Source organism: Dreissena polymorpha, chromosome 5 (assembly GCF_020536995.1).
Source record: "Dreissena polymorpha isolate Duluth1 chromosome 5, UMN_Dpol_1.0, whole genome shotgun sequence".
Lineage (NCBI taxonomy): Eukaryota > Metazoa > Mollusca > Bivalvia > Myida > Dreissenidae > Dreissena > Dreissena polymorpha.
Window position 1 is genome coordinate 80,444,454 of NC_068359.1, and position 21,989 is coordinate 80,466,442.

The 21,989-nt window shown below is 34.6% G+C and overlaps 1 protein-coding gene across 1 annotated transcript in view; it reads right to left on the reverse strand.

The window, feature by feature from the left end:
* Positions 1-9,147: 9,147 nt before the first annotated feature.
* LOC127880870 (ribonuclease Oy-like) overlaps positions 9,148-21,989 on the reverse strand; it is a 33,506-nt gene continuing 20,664 nt past the window's right edge. Inside the window, exons 3-10 of the mRNA XM_052428338.1 lie at positions 20,965-21,040; positions 19,301-19,356; positions 18,429-18,501; positions 17,674-17,741; positions 12,683-12,796; positions 11,481-11,529; positions 10,617-10,691; positions 9,148-10,139 (exon numbers count right to left, since the gene is read on the reverse strand). Coding sequence (XP_052284298.1) covers positions 9,897-10,139; positions 10,617-10,691; positions 11,481-11,529; positions 12,683-12,796; positions 17,674-17,741; positions 18,429-18,501; positions 19,301-19,356; positions 20,965-21,040 — 754 coding nt within the window. The 3' untranslated portion in view covers positions 9,148-9,896. The remainder of the gene's footprint in view (positions 10,140-10,616; positions 10,692-11,480; positions 11,530-12,682; positions 12,797-17,673; positions 17,742-18,428; positions 18,502-19,300; positions 19,357-20,964; positions 21,041-21,989) is intronic.

The following is a 21,989-nucleotide window of genomic DNA, read 5'->3' on the forward strand; positions in this document are numbered from 1 at the left end:
ACGAACATTTGCGAATCTGAAACAATTTTTAAAAATTTTGTCAATTTACCAAAACATGAATAGGCCCCTTTAATGTACCAAACTGGGTGTTACTGTGAACTATAAATAGCTTCAGTTTCGCGATGGATAACTGTATCGATTGCATTGGCATGCTGATTATACAAACAAAATTTACTTTACATCGATGTTGAGAAAATGATAAAATCCTTTAAACAAAAATGTGTTTGCATAGATGGTAAAATATTGCAAGCGCTCGCATTATTCCTAGTAACCTTGCTATTGCGATATATGAGTAACTTGACATATATTCAGTAACCTTGCTATTGTGAGAGGAAGAAAATGAGGTATACAAAATACTCTTAAAGTGAACGTTTAAGTCCATAGTCCTAGAACAAACTGTTGTTTGAGACCTTTGGACATTGAAACATGGGCACTGCAGGTTAAAAATTGATACCATTGCTGAACTGGATGAAAAGTCACGTTGACGGCCGACTTTAGCAGCGTGGCATCTGCTTGCATACTCTACAGTCACGATGTTGTCCAAAGTCACGGAAAACTCCCTTTTGGGACCTTAAGACACAGAAATATTGGAAATGTACACCCTAAATCAGAAGAATGATCATGCACAAGTGGTTAACATACAACATTACCATCATAGTCTAGTTCTGGAAAAGTCTCGTTCTGGAAACTGACCATGTGCGTTAAGTGTCATCCCATAGTAGCCTGTGCATTTTTGTTTTGCTATTGTATGGGCAATTTTAAGAGTTTCGGGAGTGGGGAGCAGCTGTGGGGGGGAGGGGGGATAGCAGTGGATTTTGGGATCGCAGCTTATACCGATTACCTGTGGCTTACCTGGGATGCCATCATAGCATAGAATTTGTTTAATCTAATGTAAGTTATATCATCTTCAGATTCAAAGAATGGAGTTCATAGTGGCCCAAAATGTATACGTAATGAAAACGTTAAAACTATGTGTTAATTTAAATACCATGGAAATATTGTGCTGGCCCTCGTATTGAATTTTGCCTTATGGTTTCAAATTCCCTTTTTTTTCTTTTGTGGAGGAATTCCCCTGGTCTGTTTCATCTCTATTATTGTTTGAAAAGGCATGCACATGCATTAAGCCCGTTTTTCACAGAGCGAGGCTAATATATTTTTAAGTGCTGCATCTCTGCTTGCATCAACAGATGGGCGTTGAAACTTTTAGTAACCATGCACTGATGAAATTTAGCAAAACCTTTTTCAAACAATAATAGAGATGACAAAAGACAGGTCTTTTCGAACGCCGTTGCTATATGTATGTCAACGTGTAAAGGCCGGATCAGCAAAATCAGCGGGGATCCGTACATTTTAAATATAAAAAATGGATTGTTTTGCAGATTTTTAGGAAAATGTGGTATGATAAACAGAAAAACAGGTTACTGTTCCATCGTTTTATAATACATCAGGATCGGCACGAATGAAATAACGGCTCAGCAAGCCTCGCTGTTATATTATTCTAAGCCTCGCCTGATATATTACAAAACGATGGGACAGTAACCTGTTATTCTCTATAATATTACAAAACGATGGGACAGTAACCTGTTATTCTTTACTAGTATATCCAGGGGCGGATCCAGGATTTCTGGTTAGGGGGGGGGGGCGGGCTATTGAAAGATTTGCTGGGGGTCCAGGGGGCCGCTAGGGCCCCTGGAGGGTGCAGGGCAAAGCCCTGCTATGGGGTCCAGGGGGGGGGGGCGAAGCTCCACGATTTTAGTGATTTTGAAGGCTTTGACAACCACTTCTCGAGCATGTCACGCCTTATATACTTTCATCAAAGTACCTTCTTATAATGCCAAAAAAGTGCATAGTTTATAGTTTTTGGGGTCCAGGGAAAGGCTAAGTACCCCGGAAGCTCCATGATTTTAGTGGTGTTGAAGGCTTTGACAAGTTTAAATAGGTGATTTAGATCTAGTTAAGTGTGAAACATCAAATGAAATGACTTTACTTTGGCGATTTAAGGGGGGCCGCCTATGCTATCTTACATATGTGTAAGATACTTTTTAAGCTTTTCATAGGCTTTGTTTTCGTTTATTGACCAATAGCATTTTGTTACTTTGCTGAAATGACGTTGCAACGTCAAATGACGTCACGAAACGTAAACAACAATCGGGATTTATCATAATGTTTGCGTAAATATTTATTTAATTTGCTCATTTAAAAGCATGTAATAAAAAGATCTGACACTCGTTGTCATATCATACCATATTTTATTAAACTCGTCCAGGAAATTCGTTAGTAAGCTCGCCAAAGGCTCGCTTACTAACAAAATTCCCGAAGTCGTTTAATAAAATATGGTATGATATGAAAACTCGTGCCAGATCCTATATTGATCATACCACCGCATTGATATCTGCCTGATGTAACGTTGTCTGATATATTTTTTTATATCATGGTCAAAAGGAAGTTCTTGTATCAGTCAATGTTTGGAGTTACGTGGTATTTGCAATAAATTCAACAATTTCTATCAACACGAATCAGGTTCAACAAAGCAAACAATTCGATACCAAGAACGTAATATTTTATTCTAGTGTAAAGTCATTAATCACAAAAACGTTTATTTGTTTTAAATCATCAAAGCCCGCACTTCAGAAGTTAAACGACGTCATCAATGGGACAATAAATCTTAAATATCGATATAGTCATTGCACTCGCAAGTGTTACACAGAAAGTCAAGACAAATGATAACTATATGCTTATCCTCAACTATTTAAACACACGATTTAACACGCTTATGTCAATATCGACACCATCATCAAAATGTCAATTTCAATACGCATCTCCATTTGGCGTCTCCAAACTATTCGGCGAAGTGTGTTCTTCGATAAAATTTGTCGATGCAGTCCATTCATGATGTTCAATTCAAGACGTTTATAATTAAAGCGGGTGTATTCTTCCAATTCGTAGTGCAAACAATTTTTTTCCCTATACGATGTATAACATTAGCGATTATTCGTGTCGTCTTTTCGAACGCCGTTGCTACATGTATGTCAACGTGTAAATGCCGGATCAGCAAAATCAGCGGGGATCCGTTCATTTTAAATTAAAAAAAAATGGATTGTTCTGCAGATTTTAAGGAATAAGTGGTATGATAAACAGAAAAACAGATTACTGTCCCATCGTTTTATAATATATCAGGCTCGGCACGAATGAAATAACGGCTCGGCAAGCCTCGCAGTTTTATTATTCTAAGCCTCGCCTGATTTATCACATGCTATACCCTGTTTCCAATGTAATACAACCATTACATATTCTTTTTATATTACACATGTGTAATACAACATTTTTAAGCGTTTTCATTGGCTTAGTTTTCGTTTATTGACCAATCGCATTTTGTTATTTTGCTTTGTCAAAGCTGAGGCATTCCAAATGACGCCAGGAAATGTAAACAATATGCGAGATTTATCATTATGTTTGCGTAAATATTTATTTAATTTGCTCATTAAAAAGCACGTGATAAAAAAGATCTGACACTCGTTGTCATATCATACCATATTTTATTAAACTCGTCCAGGAAATTCGTTAGTAAGCTCGCCAAAGGCTCGCTTACTAACATAATTCCTGAACTCGTTTAATAAAATATGGTATAATATGAATACTCGTGCCAGATCCTATATATATTATAAAACGACGGGACAGTAACATGTTACTCTCTATACCTTACATATGTGTAATATACTTTTAAAGCGTTTTCATTGGCTTAGTTTTCGTTTATTGACCAATAGCATTTTGTTACTTTGCTGAAATGACGTTGCAAAGTCAAATGACGTCACTAAATGTAAACAACATTCAGGATTTATCATTATGTTTGCGTAAATATTTATTTAATTTGCTCATTTAAAAGCATGCATGTTATAAAAAAGATCTGACACTCGTTGTCATATCATACCATATTGTATTAAACTCGTCCAGAAAATTCGTTAGTAAGCTCGCCAAAGGCTCGCTTACTAACACATTCCTGAAGTCGTTTAATAAAATATGGTATGATATGAAAACTCGTGCCATATCCTATATTTATTATACCACCGCATAGATATCTGCCTGATATAACGTTGCCGGATATATTTTTTTATATCATGGTCAGCATGAAGTTCTTATATCAGTCCATCTTTGGAGTTACGTGGGATTTGCAAAAAGTCTTTAATTTCTATCAACATGAATCAGGTTCAACAAAACAATCAATTTGATACCAAGAACGTACATATTTTATTCTAGTGTAAAGTCATAAATCACAAAAATGTTTATTTAAAAAAAATTACCAAAGCCCGCACTACAGAAGTTAAATGACGTCATCAATGGGACAATAACTCTTAAATATCGATATAGTCATTGCACTCGCAAGTGTTGCAAAGAAAGTCAAGACAAATGATAACTGTATGATTATCCTCAACTATATAAAAAAAACGATTAAACACGATAATGTTAATATTGATACCATCCTCCAAATGTCAATTACAATACACATCTCCAAAATGGCGTCTCCAAACTATTCGGTGAAGTGTGTTGTTCGATTAAATTTGTCGCTGTAGTCCATTCCTGATCTCCAACTCAAGACGTTTATAATTAAAGCGGGTGTACTCTTCCTATCCGTAGTGCAAACAACTTTTGTTTTCTAAACGATGTTTAAAATAAGTGAGTATTCGTGTTTTCTTTTCGAACGCCGTTGTAACATGTATGTCAACGTGTAAAAGCCGGATCAGCAAAATCAGCGGGGATGCGTACATTTTTAATATAAAAATGGATTGTTTTGCAGATTTTTAGGAAAATGCGGTATGATAAACAGATTAACAGGTTACTGTCCCATCGTTTTGTAATATATCAGGCTCGGCACGAATAAAATAACGGCTCGGCAAGTCTCGCCGTCATATTATTCTAAGCCTCGCCTGATATATTACAAAACGATGTGACAGTAACATGTTATTCTCTCTATTATTGCATAAAATCTATCTTTAATGCCCTCTGGCGGGGTGCAGAAACTTGGCAAAAGGAGGGCTTTAACGGGGGAAATCGTGAATTAACAATGCGATTCACGTGCCGTTCAAGCCCTGTTATGTGTTTTTCATATCCATAATCTGGTCTACGCGCAGTTACTTCCCTTCTCCAGCCTTCGACGACTTTCCAAGCATAAATGGGGAACTGAATAAGCACCAGTTTCCTCATGCATGCAGAGATAATGACTATTTTAATCCACTTTTCAAGTTATACCATCTGCACTCTTTTGACAAGAGCTTTATTGTGTTGGCAACGTCATTGACGTTAAGGTTATTTACTCAGCACTTTCAAAAGACTATGCTGTAAATGTAAGTGTTTATGTACCTTCAACGTTGCTGCTGTAAATTCCAAAATAATTCCTCATTTCTTACTTTACGCGGCTTCATTTCAACTTTGCATTAATCCACTGTTTAAACACATTTTAAATAGAAAACTGCCTATCCGAAGGTAAAGCTTCGTCATTTCAGATGATGACCGAGTGAGGCATATGTAAAACACAACCTTGATTTGTATTGAAATAATCAAATTATTTTGTCGATGTCGAATGAACAAAACATTGTTTTCAATGTTATTTAAAATTATTTTGGTTTGTGTGATTTGTTTACTCCGGCAGGAACGGATTTTTCGAGCGCCCGCAGATGATCATGCCCTCGAAAACGTGTATTATCCCTATATACAAGATTGAACAATTGAGAACCTCTAATCGCATATGCGCATTAACCTGTTGACGGTCTCCATTTTAACAATCGTAATTTTATTACTACTGCTGCTCGTGCTGAAGATGATGATAATACTGCAACTGCTTAACTAGATAATAATAATAATAATAATAATAATAATAATAATAATAATAATAATAATAATAATAATAATACAAAACATATAATAATAATAATAATAATTATTATTATTATTATTATTATAATTATTATTATTATTAATATTTTATTATTATTATTTTTATTAATATTATTATTATTAGGGTGATGATGATGATGATTATTATTATGATCATTATTATTATTATTATTATTATTATTATTATTATTATTATTATTAAAGTAATAAAAATAATAATGATCATAATAATAATCATCATCATCATCACCCCCACCACCATCATCATCATCATCGTCACCGTTGTCGTCGTCGTCGCCATCGTCATCATCATCATCATCATCATCATCATCATCATCATCATCATCATCATCATCATCATCATCATCATCATCATCATCATCATCATCATCATCATCATCATCATCATCATAATCATCATCATCATCATCATCATCATCATCATCATCATCATCATCATCATCATCATCATCATCATCATCACCATCATCATCATCATCATCATCATCATCATCATGAAAAAACAAAATGAAATATACGAAAACAGAAAGAAGGATGTAATACCATTGAAGTAACTTTTTTAGTGCAATCTTTATGAAAATTGAGAAGAAATTTTGTTCTAATAATATCTGGTCTGGGTTTTGAAATGGTTCCGGTCCGTTGAAAAACATTACTTCCATGGGGCAGGGTAGTTTTTCTTATAAGGTTATGGTTAACAACCTTGTTAACACTCCATAAGTCATATTAGGTCAAATTTTCACAAAACTTAGTCAGATCATTTTATTCTTGATACATTGTATATTGACTAAATTTTGAAATTTGTATTGGTTCCCGAAAAATAATGGCCAGCCACCAATGGGTTCGGCGGTTTTCTTTATTTGGCTATGATGAAACCTTTCTACCCACTTTATGCAACTCATCACTATTCATAACTATTCTGTTGTTTTTTTTTTCTTTTTTTAAACACATATTACAAACAACTTAAGAAAAACAAATCATATTCATTTTTTTTAAATCATAAGGAAACCACAAGATCAAAAATGTATATATTAGCATATCTTGTGTAACATGTTTTAACATTATTGCTGCTACATAGAATCACTTTGTTCTATGATCATATACATGTATACATTATTGAATAAAAAATGATGAAACCTTGTTACGCTCTAATGGACACATTTATGGACAATCTTCCTGAAACTTGACCAGAACATTTGTCACAATGAAATCTCTTCTGATTTTGAAACTGGGTCATAAGAGATAAAAAATAGATCACTGGAAGTCACTTTGTGTTTCCACTCTCTGCAGACCTTGGCCAGAGTATTGTTTTAACATGGCTATAAGTGAAGCCTTATTAATACTCCAGAAGTAACATTTTTAGTCCAATCTTCATGAAACTTAGTCAGAACTGTTTACTTAATGCATGGCTCAGCTGTGAGGGAGACGTGGGAGATAACTTCTCCATGGACAAATTAACTTCCCCCATCTGAGTAAATGAAGGAGAAGTCACTTCTCCTTTTGGAGAAGTCACTGGTCCTTTTGAGATTTACTTTGAGCTTGATATTGACCGATAATATTTTATAACAATTTAGTTATATACAATAATAACACAACATTACCACTTGAGTGTATTTGTTTGTATTTGTTAATGTTTTCTCACAATCTGCCAAGTGTGAGTTGTTTCTGATTAATGATGATGGGCATGGTGTAATAAGGGAACAAAACCAGTGAAAAGGTGATGAAACGCTGAAGAAGTATCACTTCTCCGTTAAGTTGCCTCACTTCTTATTTCAGCTGAGGGAGAAGTCATTTCTCCCTTAAAATTGAACGTAGGCTGAGCCTTAATAAATGATGTATTTTCCAAGTTTAAAAATTGGTCATCTGATGTTAAGAACTTATAGATCACTAGTGCAAAATCGAATGAAAAGTGTTTTAACTCTAAGTCACATTTCAAGTCAAATGTTCATGAAAGTTGGTCACAACTTGTATTCTTATGATATCTTCTCCAAGTTAGGGGATAAACATGTGCCTAGAAAATTAATATTTATGTTTTAGTAAAGTACTTTTATCATTCCTGTGATATGATATTCAGGTGAGCACTTTGGGCTCTCATGGTCCTCATGTTTTGGCTATTAATTTCACATGATTTCCATTTTACAGGAACAAACATGTTTGGAACGATTTATGAAGATTTTGTTGAAATTGAATGAATTAAGAGAGATTAAACCTTGACTTTTGCATTTTTTAAACATGAACAAAGGGCAATATGTCTACAGTACATGAAACAATTTCGCTGGTTATTTATCTTTCTCTCTATTTATGTTAACCAACATTTCCACCAAGTTTGGTGAAGAATCTATGAAAACTGTATGAGTAAGAGCACAGAAATGGATAATTTCGCATTTTTTTTATCTTTGTAAACAAAGGGCCATAACTAAAATAAAGCCTGGTGCTTATTGGTTAGTTATCATTCTGGCCCTATATTTTATGTCAAAAACCCTTTCCAGAAAATTTGGTGAAGATTCAATGACAACTATATGAGTTAAAATGGCATTTTAAGCATATTTTTTATAAACAAAGGCCCAAAACTATAGTTTCTATGGGGAATCGGATGATTATCAAATTTGGCCCCTTGTTATGTCAACAAACAGTTAAAAAGGTTGGTGAATTTTGACTTAGAAAGCAATCAAGAGATGAACATACAAAAAAAATTCAATCAATTTTCATGCGTCTTGTAATTTAATTACTATATTTGAAGTTTTAAGACAGACTGGATTCACACATAATGCATCCTCTGACAGAAGGACCTATATAAACTTCAAAATAAATTCACAAGTCTCTTAATGTTGGAAACCAAATCATTTCATACTCAAGTAGGTCAATTGGACCAGACTGTAGCATCAAGAGTAATACCGTTAATTTTATTTTTTTTTCTTACTAAAAAGGGCACGCAGGATAAGTTATGGTCAAGTGATCAAGGAAAGCTGGGCTTAATGCATGCACGTTAAATCCGCACAGGCTTTTCAGGGACAAAACTCAGCCAAGAGTGGAATTTTTGTTTATAAGAGAAGCCCTTTAAATGAGAAATTACATGAAAGTGGCATACAAGTTAAATAGCATGTTTTTCACGCATTAATTCCAGATTTCCAAGAATGAGGCCATATGTTTGAGGTGATGCCAGAAACTCTGGAAATGCATTTTCTTTTCTTACAATGTATTCATTTTTTGTAACAAATAACATCACAAAACAAGTCACAATTCTATGAACAAGATTTATTTTAAAGAATCATATATTTATATAAAAAAAATCAGCAATATTTAGAATTTCAGAATGTCAAACAAACACATACAACAACGAAAAATGATACACATTTTCTTGCAAGGTACTGAACTTTAACAGATATCGCACTGTACAAACAATAAATTATCACAAGAAAATTTCAATTATACTGGTACAACCATACAGTACAGTCACGGAATGACAAGGTACAGGTTTACTGTTAGCAACAGCCATCAAGGTATGGGAATTTTTTATGAAAACATGTTGTACTTTCTTTAATTTCCTCCATGCATCACAGCTATAAGTACAAAATGTTTAACATTACAAGGTTTAATGCTGTATTTTTTTTCTGACACTCAAAGGTGATATTTCTGAACACAGAAACCACATATGATTATGAAATGCCAGATACAAACACCAGTATGATTATTTCGAGGTTCTGTAGGTACCTAAATGCAATATCTGAATTCTTGGTTGGTGCTTTGAAATATTACTTAGTAGCCAAAATACTTGTAATTTACACGGCTACCTCGAATAGTGTGAAAATTTGCTTTTATTTTTAAATAATTCACATAAATTTGTCTAGCAAATCCGAGAATTCAGTAGCCAATCATTAAAAATTTGAGAAGCAATTGTCTATTTTGGCTTCTGGTAGCGATAGCATATGATTAAGCTACTCAGGTCACCCTACACTGGCTATCATGATCACCTCCATCAAACCATCACCTTATCGGCCGACCAAGTCATTTGGCAGTTCAAACATGCCAGTCTTCCGGTTGAAAACATACTGTATCGGTGGGTAGTTGAAGTGCTGGTGGCATTTCGACCGGGACTTGATGGTCTTGTATGAGCCAGACTGGTTTCCTCCCTTACTAGAGTTTTCGGAGCCCGGACAGGCAACTGGTGTGAAATCGGTCTTACTCAGGCAGATCTCTATTTCACTAACTAAGTGAAAATCAGTACCGTTGTCCTGAAGAGAAATTAGAAATATATGATCATTTGCTCTGTTAACATAACTGATTGGTTTAAGGGATTTTTTTTCTGTCATTTTGGGCGGAAATTCTGCCCTATTTCACTACTCAAAAGATATGTTTTGTTGGTCTATAATGACTTTGAAGTTTTGCTCTAAATATAAGCCTGAGCTGGGAAAAACACTACAGAATTTTGACAAAAACATGACTAAGTTGGAATGATTTTTGTGTAAGTTCCCAGCTTATTTCATCAAACCAAGTTGCAGTGTAATTTATGATAATATATAATGCCTTTGTAGAAAAAGTATTTTACTACTGTTTTGTACATCCGACCATGAAACCTTGACCTCATAGTGGAAAGCGTAGCTCCTGACCAGACTGCATGAAGGCTGTTTGTACTACAACTACCATCACATTGCTGTTTGTACTACAAATAACACTACATGGCTGTTTGTACTACAACTACCACGACATACCAGTTCGATGAAGGAGCATACTATATTAGGATCAAAGCCAGTCGACTGCTTCACTGCTGCCATGAACTGTTTGTACTGCAATACAAATTAAAGTAAGCATCTATAGTACAATGTTAACACACACAAAAAGAGCCACGTTCTAGGAAACCTGGGCATAATGCATCCGATTTTATGGATTTTTTCTTTAAAAGGAAGTAACTATTAACAAACAATAATCCAGTGCAGGTGGAAAGTGTCATCCCTGATAAGCCTGTGCGGAATTCACAGTCAATCTGGAACGGAATTTGCATTTAATTTCCTTTTCCCTAAGTGTGACTCTCTTAAACAAACAGAGATTACAATGAATTATGCCGAACAAAATGCAAGCAGGTCTGGAACATTTTGAATAAGATATGCATACATTTGTAGCTTTCAAATCTTAACTGTCCATTCAAGCAAACTCTAAAATGATCAGCCGTGTTGCAACATTCATTCAAGGCATGGTTGGTTTTAATTATTCTAGTGATACATATTTTTAAGATAATTCAAATCAAGATACATTTTCACAAGCGCGTACACATTTGTTATGAAAAACTGATGTTTGAAATTGTTTCGAATGTATTTAATACTGTTAACCCTTTACGCCTTACTACAAATTTATTCGTTTGTAGTCCCTTAGAATATCAAATTAAATTTAAGACTCTTCTTACTCGATTAAAGTATTAAAGGCTTCATTTGTTTAACCCCAAAGTACTGATGAACAGAAAAGAGCATAAAACCAGAACAGACTGCGAGTAACTCGCAGGCTGTTCCTGTTTTATTCTGTTCGCATATAGCCATTAATCGTTGCCTCTGAGCAATAAAGGGTTAATACTGTTAACTTACACTGTACTGTTCAGTAGGGCTTGGGGTCACACCTCCATCACTAAGCATTCTGAAATAATAAGATCCCGAAGAATAAATATGTGCCCTGCTCTGGGAGATGGGGCGTCATGCATGTGCAGAAAAGTCAGCACTGGTAATCAGAAATACACTTTTTCACTCAGAATGAATTTTCCTTTAAAGGGACCTTTTGACAGATTTTGGCAGATATTGATGTTTGTCATTGAATGCTTTCTATTGATCAATGTTAACATTGGATTAAAAAAGCTGCAGTCAAAAAAGCAAGAATAAAATTAAACTAATAAATTTAAGTAACCCTCAACTGGGCTCAAACGAGTGACCCCTGGAGTAAAAGTCAAACGCTTAGACCACTCGGTCATCCATGCTCATACAATTAGTGATGTATTTGATACTTTATATAAGAAATCCTCGTTTTGTCACAAAATATAACGACAACAACGGAACTCTCAAAATTATTCAATAGTTTCGCATTGCAATGCTTTACAATTTTCAGGTTTTTAAATCGTCAAAAGATGCATATAATGGATATTTTAGAGCATTGTAAATGTTCAGTATTACTGTTTCCTTACAAATATCATAACTACAACGAAAATTTGCGATTATGAAAAAAATGTTTATAATTTTGTCAATTTAACAAAACGTGAAAAAGTCCCCTTAAAAGAGACTTATGTTAAACAAAAAAATTCTTAAAGCAGAAAGTGTCATTCCTGATTGCATGTGTTAAACCTGGTTTTCTCAGGCTCATATACATAAAAACTACGAAATCAAATAGAGGCCAATAATTCCATACAGGTAAACTTAAATAGTACTGGTAATTCTATATGTTAAGACAAGTAACTTTGTAAAATAATTATTCATAGACTAACATACCTAAACAGTTTGACCTGGCTATTCATAATTTATCGATTTGCTGTATCCATAATACATTTCTATATCTTTCTATATTGTCATAAACTTTACTCTTAATGACAAATTCTTCAGAACTTGTAACGCCATTGTGCTGATTTTGGTCACTGTTTAGTGTATTATTCAGTGATTATTATCAAATTTATGCATGTAATAAAAATAACCATGATAATCATTAACCAATTAGAGCCTTGAACTAAGGTATGTTACACTTATTTCCTGATTTACCCAGATCAGAAAGAATTATTATTGAATGAACATCACTATTGTTTACCCACTTGAGCATGTCGTATTTGTGGTTCATTTCCAGCCCCTTGCTGAAGTAGTTATACTCTCCAGTAGTTTCGGGCAGATCCTGGGCACATGTGCCGTGTTTGGTCCACTCATGGGACCTGACAATCAACAAACAATTGAGATGCATACTAGGCTAAGTCATGAGCATTTAGTGTCAAACCTGAATAACCTGTGCAGTCTGCACAGGATAGTGTGGGACTCTTTCCGCTTCAACTGGATTTTTATAACTCAGTATACCATAAAATCGGAAAGTGTTATCCCTTATTAGCCTGTTGAAAGAACACTTTTCTAACGTGCTTTAAGCCAAGTTATCCCAAAACGAGGCTAAATTGATACACGTAAATGATCCAAGCTATCAAAGATGAGTCTTAGTTCAAGCAATACACTCTCATTACATTAGTACATTTTTTGACGATGCTGCTTCAGCATCGTCTAAGTTATCATACCATGGAAAAATTCTTCACAATGGCGAGCTATGTCAAAGACCGAGCCAGTCCGATTGAGGTAGTGTCGATTTTCTAATCGGCATATCTCGCTGATTAGCATTGGCAACATTCTCAAGCAGAGTTGTCGTTCATGCCTCAACATAGGGTACGACTAAAATGCGTATATGACTCATATCGGCGGATATGACTGAAAAGTGCAGATAATGGCATTTTAAGTGTATTTTCCTTTATTTTAGTTATATGGAAATCGTTCTGTGACAAAAATACACGTCGCTAATGTGTAATGTTACGATCGAATGAATTTAAAAGCGTTTTTCATTGGCATTTTAATTTCAGTAACTCCAAATTAATATCCGCGATTATGAACGACCAGTCAGACCACCGCTTTTATTAAATTGCTCTATTTTGAGGCAGTCATAACATATTTATCACATATTGTGAATTTTTAAATCAACAGTGATTTGTTCATAACAAAACTGCAAAAAAAACGCATAAAAATATTGCCTATATTCGTTCATATTCGCACTTTTCGTTCAAATCCGCGGATATGAGTCATATACGCATTTTAGACGGACCGCTCAAGGTCATACAACAATGGCCGCGCCCATGAGAGAATCTTCACACTCGTGTCAAAACTTTCTTACAGCATACATCGGCTTGTTTGGCTATTTAGAAACTGTCATTTAGGATATAAGAGTTATTTATTAACTAAATCTTCACTAATGTCAACAATGGATTGAATTCGAAGGATACATTCGATTTGAATGCAGGACTTTCTGGATCTTGACAGCTTGACACGGCAAAACTGGTATTTTTAGTTATCAATTTAAGGTTCATGGGGGGGGGGGATAAAATTCATTAAACTTCGCTTCGGGTTTTCTTCATTGAATGTGGTACAATATGGTCAAACTATATATCATTTTAAAGCTAAAGACGGATAGAATAACATAAACACATTTTTTACATTAAATATTTGTGTGCTTTTTTCATATTTTGGTTTAAAACCAATACATTTTTACACTAATTTACAAAATCTCAATCTAAAGTTAGGAAGGATATGCACTACCTTAAGTTGAATAAATACAAAGCTATATAGATATAAAAGGTCAAGTTAGTAACATTTCACAGACAATTATTGTCATAAAACAACAAATGAGTGTTTATTCAACTGCCTTTTTTGGATAAATATCCTAAACAAAAATCTAAAAATAACTAAAACGTAACTACTTTTTTAAAATCCAGGTATGGTGGATAATAAGAGTCACAATTTTATTTCAAAGGCTTAACAATTTGTTATTTACCTCTCAACCAAATTGCAAATTTTAAACCATCTCAAATTGAAATAGATTGCAGACGACATATAAAATTGTAAAGGAATATAAAGAAATTGGCAAAACGATTGATTTTATATTTCGATTCCTTCTACCCATTTTGAAAGCGTGGCCATCCCTGTGATCCGTAGAAAAACGTGCAAAACAAATCGGTCGAAACCACGTGCAGTGGTGAGAAAACCGGGTATGTGTATGCACATACCTGAGAAAACACATACTTATTTTGACAGTTGGGTGGCAACTAGTATAACAACTATTAACATTAATCAGCAAGAGATCGCACTAAATAACAGAAATGACCACGTAGAGATATCATCACTTACCATATTTCAAATATTTTCCAGCTGAAAATCGTCCTTCACACGTCTTTTTTAGTTTATTTGAATTGTTTTTATGGAGCCGAAGTGCATCTCACAGAATATCCATCCAACTTCCGTTGTTTTCACTTTCGTTATTAAAAACTCCGTTTAAAAGAATTATTTCTACTTTTAGATTGTTAAAGCGATGTATTATTATATATTATCAATAGAATAGATTACCGTGATGAATTGAACGGAGTTACGTATCGATCTTTCTGTCAGTCTGTAAGCGTACTTTTTTATGCGCAATAATTAAGTACATGTGATTCGACAACGGTTGTAAACATTGGTGAAATGCTTCTCACATAGTTATTTTTTGAGTGCTTATGAGGTCTGATCGTGCAGTTTGCAAACATCAACGGAAAGATTACAATCCAATGCATTTGTCATCGTCAACCGTTTGGAATGTCAATTAGGCGATGAGTGAGTTTTTAGCATGTTTCTTTCTATTTTATTAATTTAAAAATGGCTGCCCTCATGGTGATGAAATGACATGTGTTCGAGTTTATATATTTTTAGATATGTAAACTTTTTTTACTATTTAAGCGTAACTTGCCCTCGTCAATGTCGATATTATTCACTAGTTATATAATTTTCCGCCGAAATACGTGGAATAAACATGATTCAGATTTTTGAAAATAATGTATATTTTAGTGTTAAATTCGCTTTGTATTTTGATTGATTTTGTGGATGTTATGATACTTTGATGTACAAAATTGGTAGCAGTTTGAAGGAAAAACATCCTTTAAAGCTACATTTTCAATGTGGCACTCTTCCTTTAGTCAAATTTGAGTTCAATGCTAGGGGTCCCACATTTTTCAAAATGAAGCCTCTACATGAACCTTAAGTCACATTTTGCTTTGTAAATTGTATTCGAGCATTTTGAGACTTATTGAATGACTATGATACCCGATATCAACATATCACATGGGATTTGCAGATCACCATGCTGTCCTGAAAACATTGATTACAAATCTTTACTCATATTACGGGTTTGTATTATTTCTTTTTTCTATTTTAGTATTAAATATCATTTTTAAGTTAAATGAGCTGTGTCACAGTAAAAGAGACGTTAAGGCGATTGTGGCCAGTTGGGATTCAGATCAGCCTGCAGTCGCTTGAAAGCTGTTTGCTTAAAAGCGGTTTTCTGACAATAACAAATAGTTAAATTGGAAACTGATTATACTGCCCTTTCCCTGTGACCTGGCTCAAATAATAGTATTGTCATTAATCAAATGTTTTTATTTCGAGCATTAATCTATTTTTTTTCTGGTCCTTCGGGATTAATGACTCCAGCACTTTCTTGTTGAGAATTGAATACTGCTTAAGGCGATGCTAGGGGGCGTGAGAGATGTTGCATCTACCATTATCTCTAATGAACTGACTAAATAAAACCGAGTCGGCAATATTTGACTTAATTTTTGGTTTGGTTGCTCTGACGAGGGATCGAACAATTTCAGAATCTTGCTAAAAGCCTAGTGGTAGAGTGTCGTCTTTGATTGCAGGAGGTTGTGCTGCGGATTTGATCCCCAGAAGCGATATTGAAAACTAGCCAACTTTGTTATCTAAAAGGCTGCTAAACCTGATATACTAAGATAATGTGAATTTTCTTTCACATGATGGTCATCAGTTATATTATATAAAAGCTCACAGCAGTAGTAAAGAATGGGACAATAATTAATGAACGCATCTTTCATTTGACTTTGACACTTTGAGTTTAACATGGCCTAGATTGAAATATGTGACTTGACTTTACCAGCACTCTTGTGACAGAGCTAAAGTGTAAATGTACCATTGAAGATCACCTAAACATGCATACCAAATTCGAAGGTTATATCTCAAGGGACGTAGAAGTTATGAGCATTTTTTGAAACCTAAACGCAAAGTGTGACGTTAAGACGGACAGACGGACGGACGGACCGACGGACTGACAGTCCGATCACTATATGCCCACCTTCGGGGGCATAAAAATATGATACATATTTATGTATCATATTGTTTAGAGGGGATGATTTTCCCTCTGTTCTATCAATGTATTGTTTTACTTCTTTAATCAGTGTGTTAAAAGATATATAAACATATCTCCAGGGTCAGAGCTTCAGGCAATGAATATTTCATCCCCTGATCTCTTTTTTATAATGGATATTTAAGCTAGTTCCTACATTCAATACAGTCAAATATATGTTAAGTAGTATCTGTACACATTGGTAGATTAAATTTGTACATCAAATATTATTTTTTAGTGTTAAAAAGATATAGTTCAAATGTTCATACTAGATGAATCAAGAACCTTAGTCAAGCGGTATTTAAACATTTTGACTGGCAGATGACCCCTATTGATTTTTAGGTCACTAGGTCAAAGGTCAAGGTCACAATGACTCGAGATCAACTTAAATTGATGTTTTATATCGGACCTCTTTAAAAGCATCGTCACACCAGTACTGTCAGTACTTTGATTGTTACATGATTTTACCCAATAATATATTTTACAATTGCACGACCCAATGTTAATTTTCAGTTATTTTGATACACTATCAAACACAGTTTTTGTCAGAAAAAAACACACACTTAAAATGTGCATTTTCCGAATGTGACCCTTTACTAACATACCAAGTTCATCAACCTAGCTCAATTATACGTTAGTAATACGCTACCAAACGCACCCAAAAAGGTATAAAAAATATATGGGCAACTCAATCGTAAAGAATAAAGTTATTTGTGTACATATTAGCATTTGAATAAAGTTTATTTGTTCTGAATTTTATACTCCCAAATTTTGAGAAAGAAGTTTTGAAGCGATGCTTTAGAAAATGTGATCACGTGTCTACCATGTGCTTACCAGAAGCTTTCCAGCTCTGTATCAGTGTAGAGGTTTGGCCAGAAGGTCAAGAGGTCCTTCTGAAGGCTCTGAAACAGGAAGATTTGATTTTGACATAAAAGTGGAACCTTGATTTGTGCGTGTTATGCCTTCTTGTCTCAGTTGTATAATTACTTTTCCCTTATTTGAAAATTTAATCTAGAGGCCTGGTCCATTATGTGCTACCACTCCAATTTATCATACTTATCTCTTATGCCAAGTTATTTGCAAATCTGTACATGCTGGACAAAGAAAAGCTTCAAACAAAAAGCTAAGAATGTTTTGTTATATTTAACCTTGACATTGGACCTAAAGGTTTTGTTCTTTGTACAACACTCCACCTTTTAATGTATGCTCCGACGAAGTCTAATCCACTTTTAGGTATGCTAAACCTGCTGCTTGCTTCTGTATTAAATAATACAGCCATTTTTGAAACCGGCATATTTATAGTATTACTTTCTATGTAGAAAGTCGGTAATAAAATACATAATCGATTGTAGTGCAAAATAAAAACATTCTTTGTTTTTATAATTGCGCCTTGGTCTGAGAAAACAGCACTTTGTGCTTATTTGTTGAGAGTCATCCCATGGACAACAATCTCCCTGATTAGTGTGTTCAGTTTACACACGCTAATCTTGGGTGACTTTTTACGTACATCCTTTATACCTGATTCCTCAGAGCGAGGTTCAATTGTATAATAGTACACGTATATATTCCATGTTTCTGACTTAACTTACAGCTATTTTGCTGAAGTCAAATTCCATGGAAGAATTGCAGTCATGGGGGCCAATCTCTGAGCCTTGTGTGGGCCTGAAATAGTATGCAAAGAGCCTCATTATGGGAAAGCCAAGTTTAATGCATGTGTGTAAAGTGTCATCGCAGATTAGCAAATTTAATCAGAGATGACAGATTCTACTTTAAAATGATTTGTTGTTTAGAGGAAGTCTTTGTTTTACGGAAATCCAGTTTAAGCGGAAAGCGTCATCCATGATAAGCCTATGTGGCACTTGCGTATCTTGGATGAAAATATACGCTCATGCATTAAGCCAAATTTTCCAATACTAAGGCTCTAATAATGCAAACAACATGAAATCTTACATACAATAAAATGAAGCAATAGTAATTAGATAATCTTCATTGGTCAAACACATTTTCTTCGACTTTAAATGGAAAGGAACTTTTTTAGGTATGCTGGAGGGTAAAAAAGATAAATTACTCCGTATAAAATCCTTTTTCAAATAATTTCCTCGATAATTTTTTGTCATTTTTTCACTTAAAACATCAACACAAAACAAAATATCCAGAGCATTTTCTTCATTATGACAAATTCACTTTTAAGTGCTTGCCAAATAAGAAACAACTGTCAATTTATTCAATATAGACAACAATAAGAACGAAAAATATTGTTATTCTAACATGACTTGCCAACATACTCAGCAACAAGATTTCAACAGTTTCGTTGTTGATATTTTACATTATGGGATAATGTTATATTCATTTAAGAAGCATACATTTCCAGAGTAAATCATTTAAAGAGCATAGATTACTATAGTCAATCACTTAGAAAGCATAGATTACGACAGTCGGTCACATAGAAAAAATAGATTACCAGAGTCCATGGATTGTCCAGGTGGTCACTTGTTTGTCCACATGACATGTGTGGTGCTGCAAATATAGAGCTTAACCCTTTACCACTTGGAAGCAAAGTGAAAATGGCTATGTGCAAACAGCATAAAACCAGAACAGCCTCGCAGTCTGTTCAGGTTTTATACTGTTTGCTGCTCATCAGTATCTAAGGTTTGAATATGACGCCTTAAAAACTTGAATCTATTAAGAAAGTTTTAAAATTAATTTAACTTTCTAAGGGACTACAAAGGCATGAAAATACGTATCTAAGTGGTACAGGGTTAATTTATTAAATACAATTTAAATGGGCCTCGGACCAGGGCACATTCTTAAGTGCTGTTGTTAACACTTTAAAAAAATCAATGAAATTTAGTCCATAAAATAGATTCATTCTCTGTTTATAAGGGTGAATGAGATCTCCATGTACCTCCTTAGCGGCTTGATACTATAATCAAACTTTACAATGGTATGAAAACACGGAGGGTATACAGTCAAGACTGAGAGTAGCGATCAGTCAATTGAGTGACGAGTGACCCCTATTCTGGGATCACCACTTTTTAATGGTTGTCAGTTGGAAATATTGCTATGTCGTTGCCCAACTCAGTCTTTCGCACACAGTGTTAAACAAGGGCTCATCGCCGATAACTAAGCATAATAACATTAATGATTTCTATTAAATAATACAGAATAAAGTCTTATAAATTGATTTAATGAACTATTTTTAAACTAAATCTATGACTTTGTAAACAATAAAATTGTTGTTTACTCATGCATCTTGTTCACGTTCATTCAGTAAATCCGACAGTTTGTATAACATTCATTGGGATGTATTTTTTGATAAATATTGTCATGCGTCATTGACGTCACGTCCGAACAATTATAAACGCGGATTCGCTGTCATAAATTTAAAGTACGGTAAACCTTTAAAATTCTAATTCAAAGAAAAAAAAAACGCCAAAAATCTTGTTATAAATATTAAGTTTGTTATAAAAGTTGCAATTTAATGCATATTTTTTCTGAATAGACGATCACAAATCCGTGTATCGCCTTCTTGAAACAACACTCGCCAGCTTAGCGTTGCTTTAAACACCTTATCATCGATAAAGATCTATTTATTTAGTCACGCGCTCATGCTTTGTCGTTATGAATGCAGCCGATAATTGCTACTTAAACACATTCTTATTGGTAGGTGCACCTTCTTTGTTTGTGTTCTTAAGTTTCGCGACTCGAAACGACTGACGCGTGACCGTTGTTTTCAGTTCAAACATGAATTCTGGGATGAAATATACTGGCCATTGACCAGTCGCCAAATGCAAGATCGCTCCGCACACTAAGTTGTGTTTTCATAAAATGCTTTATCCATTAATCCGACAGTCTTTGTTTGTCGGACCATGTGGCCGCAATAAATGAAATCTGATTGATTATTTCGTGAGTTTGATTGACAGCTGGCGACTGGTCAATTGGCCGTTATGGACAATTAACCATATTCTCAAGGGTAATATGGAGTAATTTTGTCGGCGGAATCCAGACTGACCGTTGTCTGCAATTGACCGTCATTCTCAAGTGACCGTTAGGTCAGTTTTGACTGTACAACCCATTACAAAGTAACTAACAATTTTTGTTACCATGACAACACTTAAAACTCACTTCTCTCGGGGCAACGGCACACACACCAGGTGGCCAGGACTGGGCGAATGTGAAATGATCATATTCTTCAGTCCACCTGTTTATGACAACATGCATGACATTATTTATTAATTTAAAGTAAATTACCCTAGATCGCCTACTTTAAGAGAAATTTTAAGTAATTTTGCTTATCAAGTCTATATGAGCATCGTTCTGGAAAAACTGGGAAAAATGCATGTGTGTATGTGTGCGTAACGTGTCATCCCTGATAAGCCTGTGCAGTCTCCACAAAATAATCTGGGACGACACTTTTTGCTTTTATTGTATTTTTTATTTAAGTGAAGTCTCAGCGAAAATCCAAGGGAGAAAGTGTCATCCCTGATTATCATGTGCAGGAAGCACAGGCAAATATAAGTAATCTAGTTTTTTTAACGAAGAAGAGACTTCTTTTAACAAAATGTACAATAAAAGCTGAAAGTATCATCCTATATTAACTTGTGTAGACTACAGAGGCTTATCTGGGACAACACTTGAGCACATGCATGAAGTCCAGTTTTCCCACAGCGAGGCTCCTTGAAGAAAGATCTTGAGCTCTGACCACAGGCAATACACAAAACATTTCATCACAACGGGTTTTGTCCGGTAACCATGTAGGTCATATTAAAAACAAATATAGCTGCTGAAATGATTAAGTTACAGTCTGCAATCTTATTAAGGTCCATAATTTTAGCATTTACTTTTTCATGAGACCTTGCATGCAACTTGTCATCAGCAAATGGTAAACATTGAAGTTTGACCTTAAATGGAGACCTTCACCTTTGATCCAAACACAATCATGGTATTTATATTGAATGCTGGTTCAATATTGTATTATTAACAACTGCAAAAGTTGACCTTTGAGCTCTTAGTGTTTCCTGAACCATTGAGGTAGGATCATGGGTATTGCGTGCCACAAACAAGGTGAACATATGTAATACATGCATGTTATTTTAAAATTGCATGTTTTATCAAATTACAGTCTGTTTATGCTGAGGTGGATAGATGCA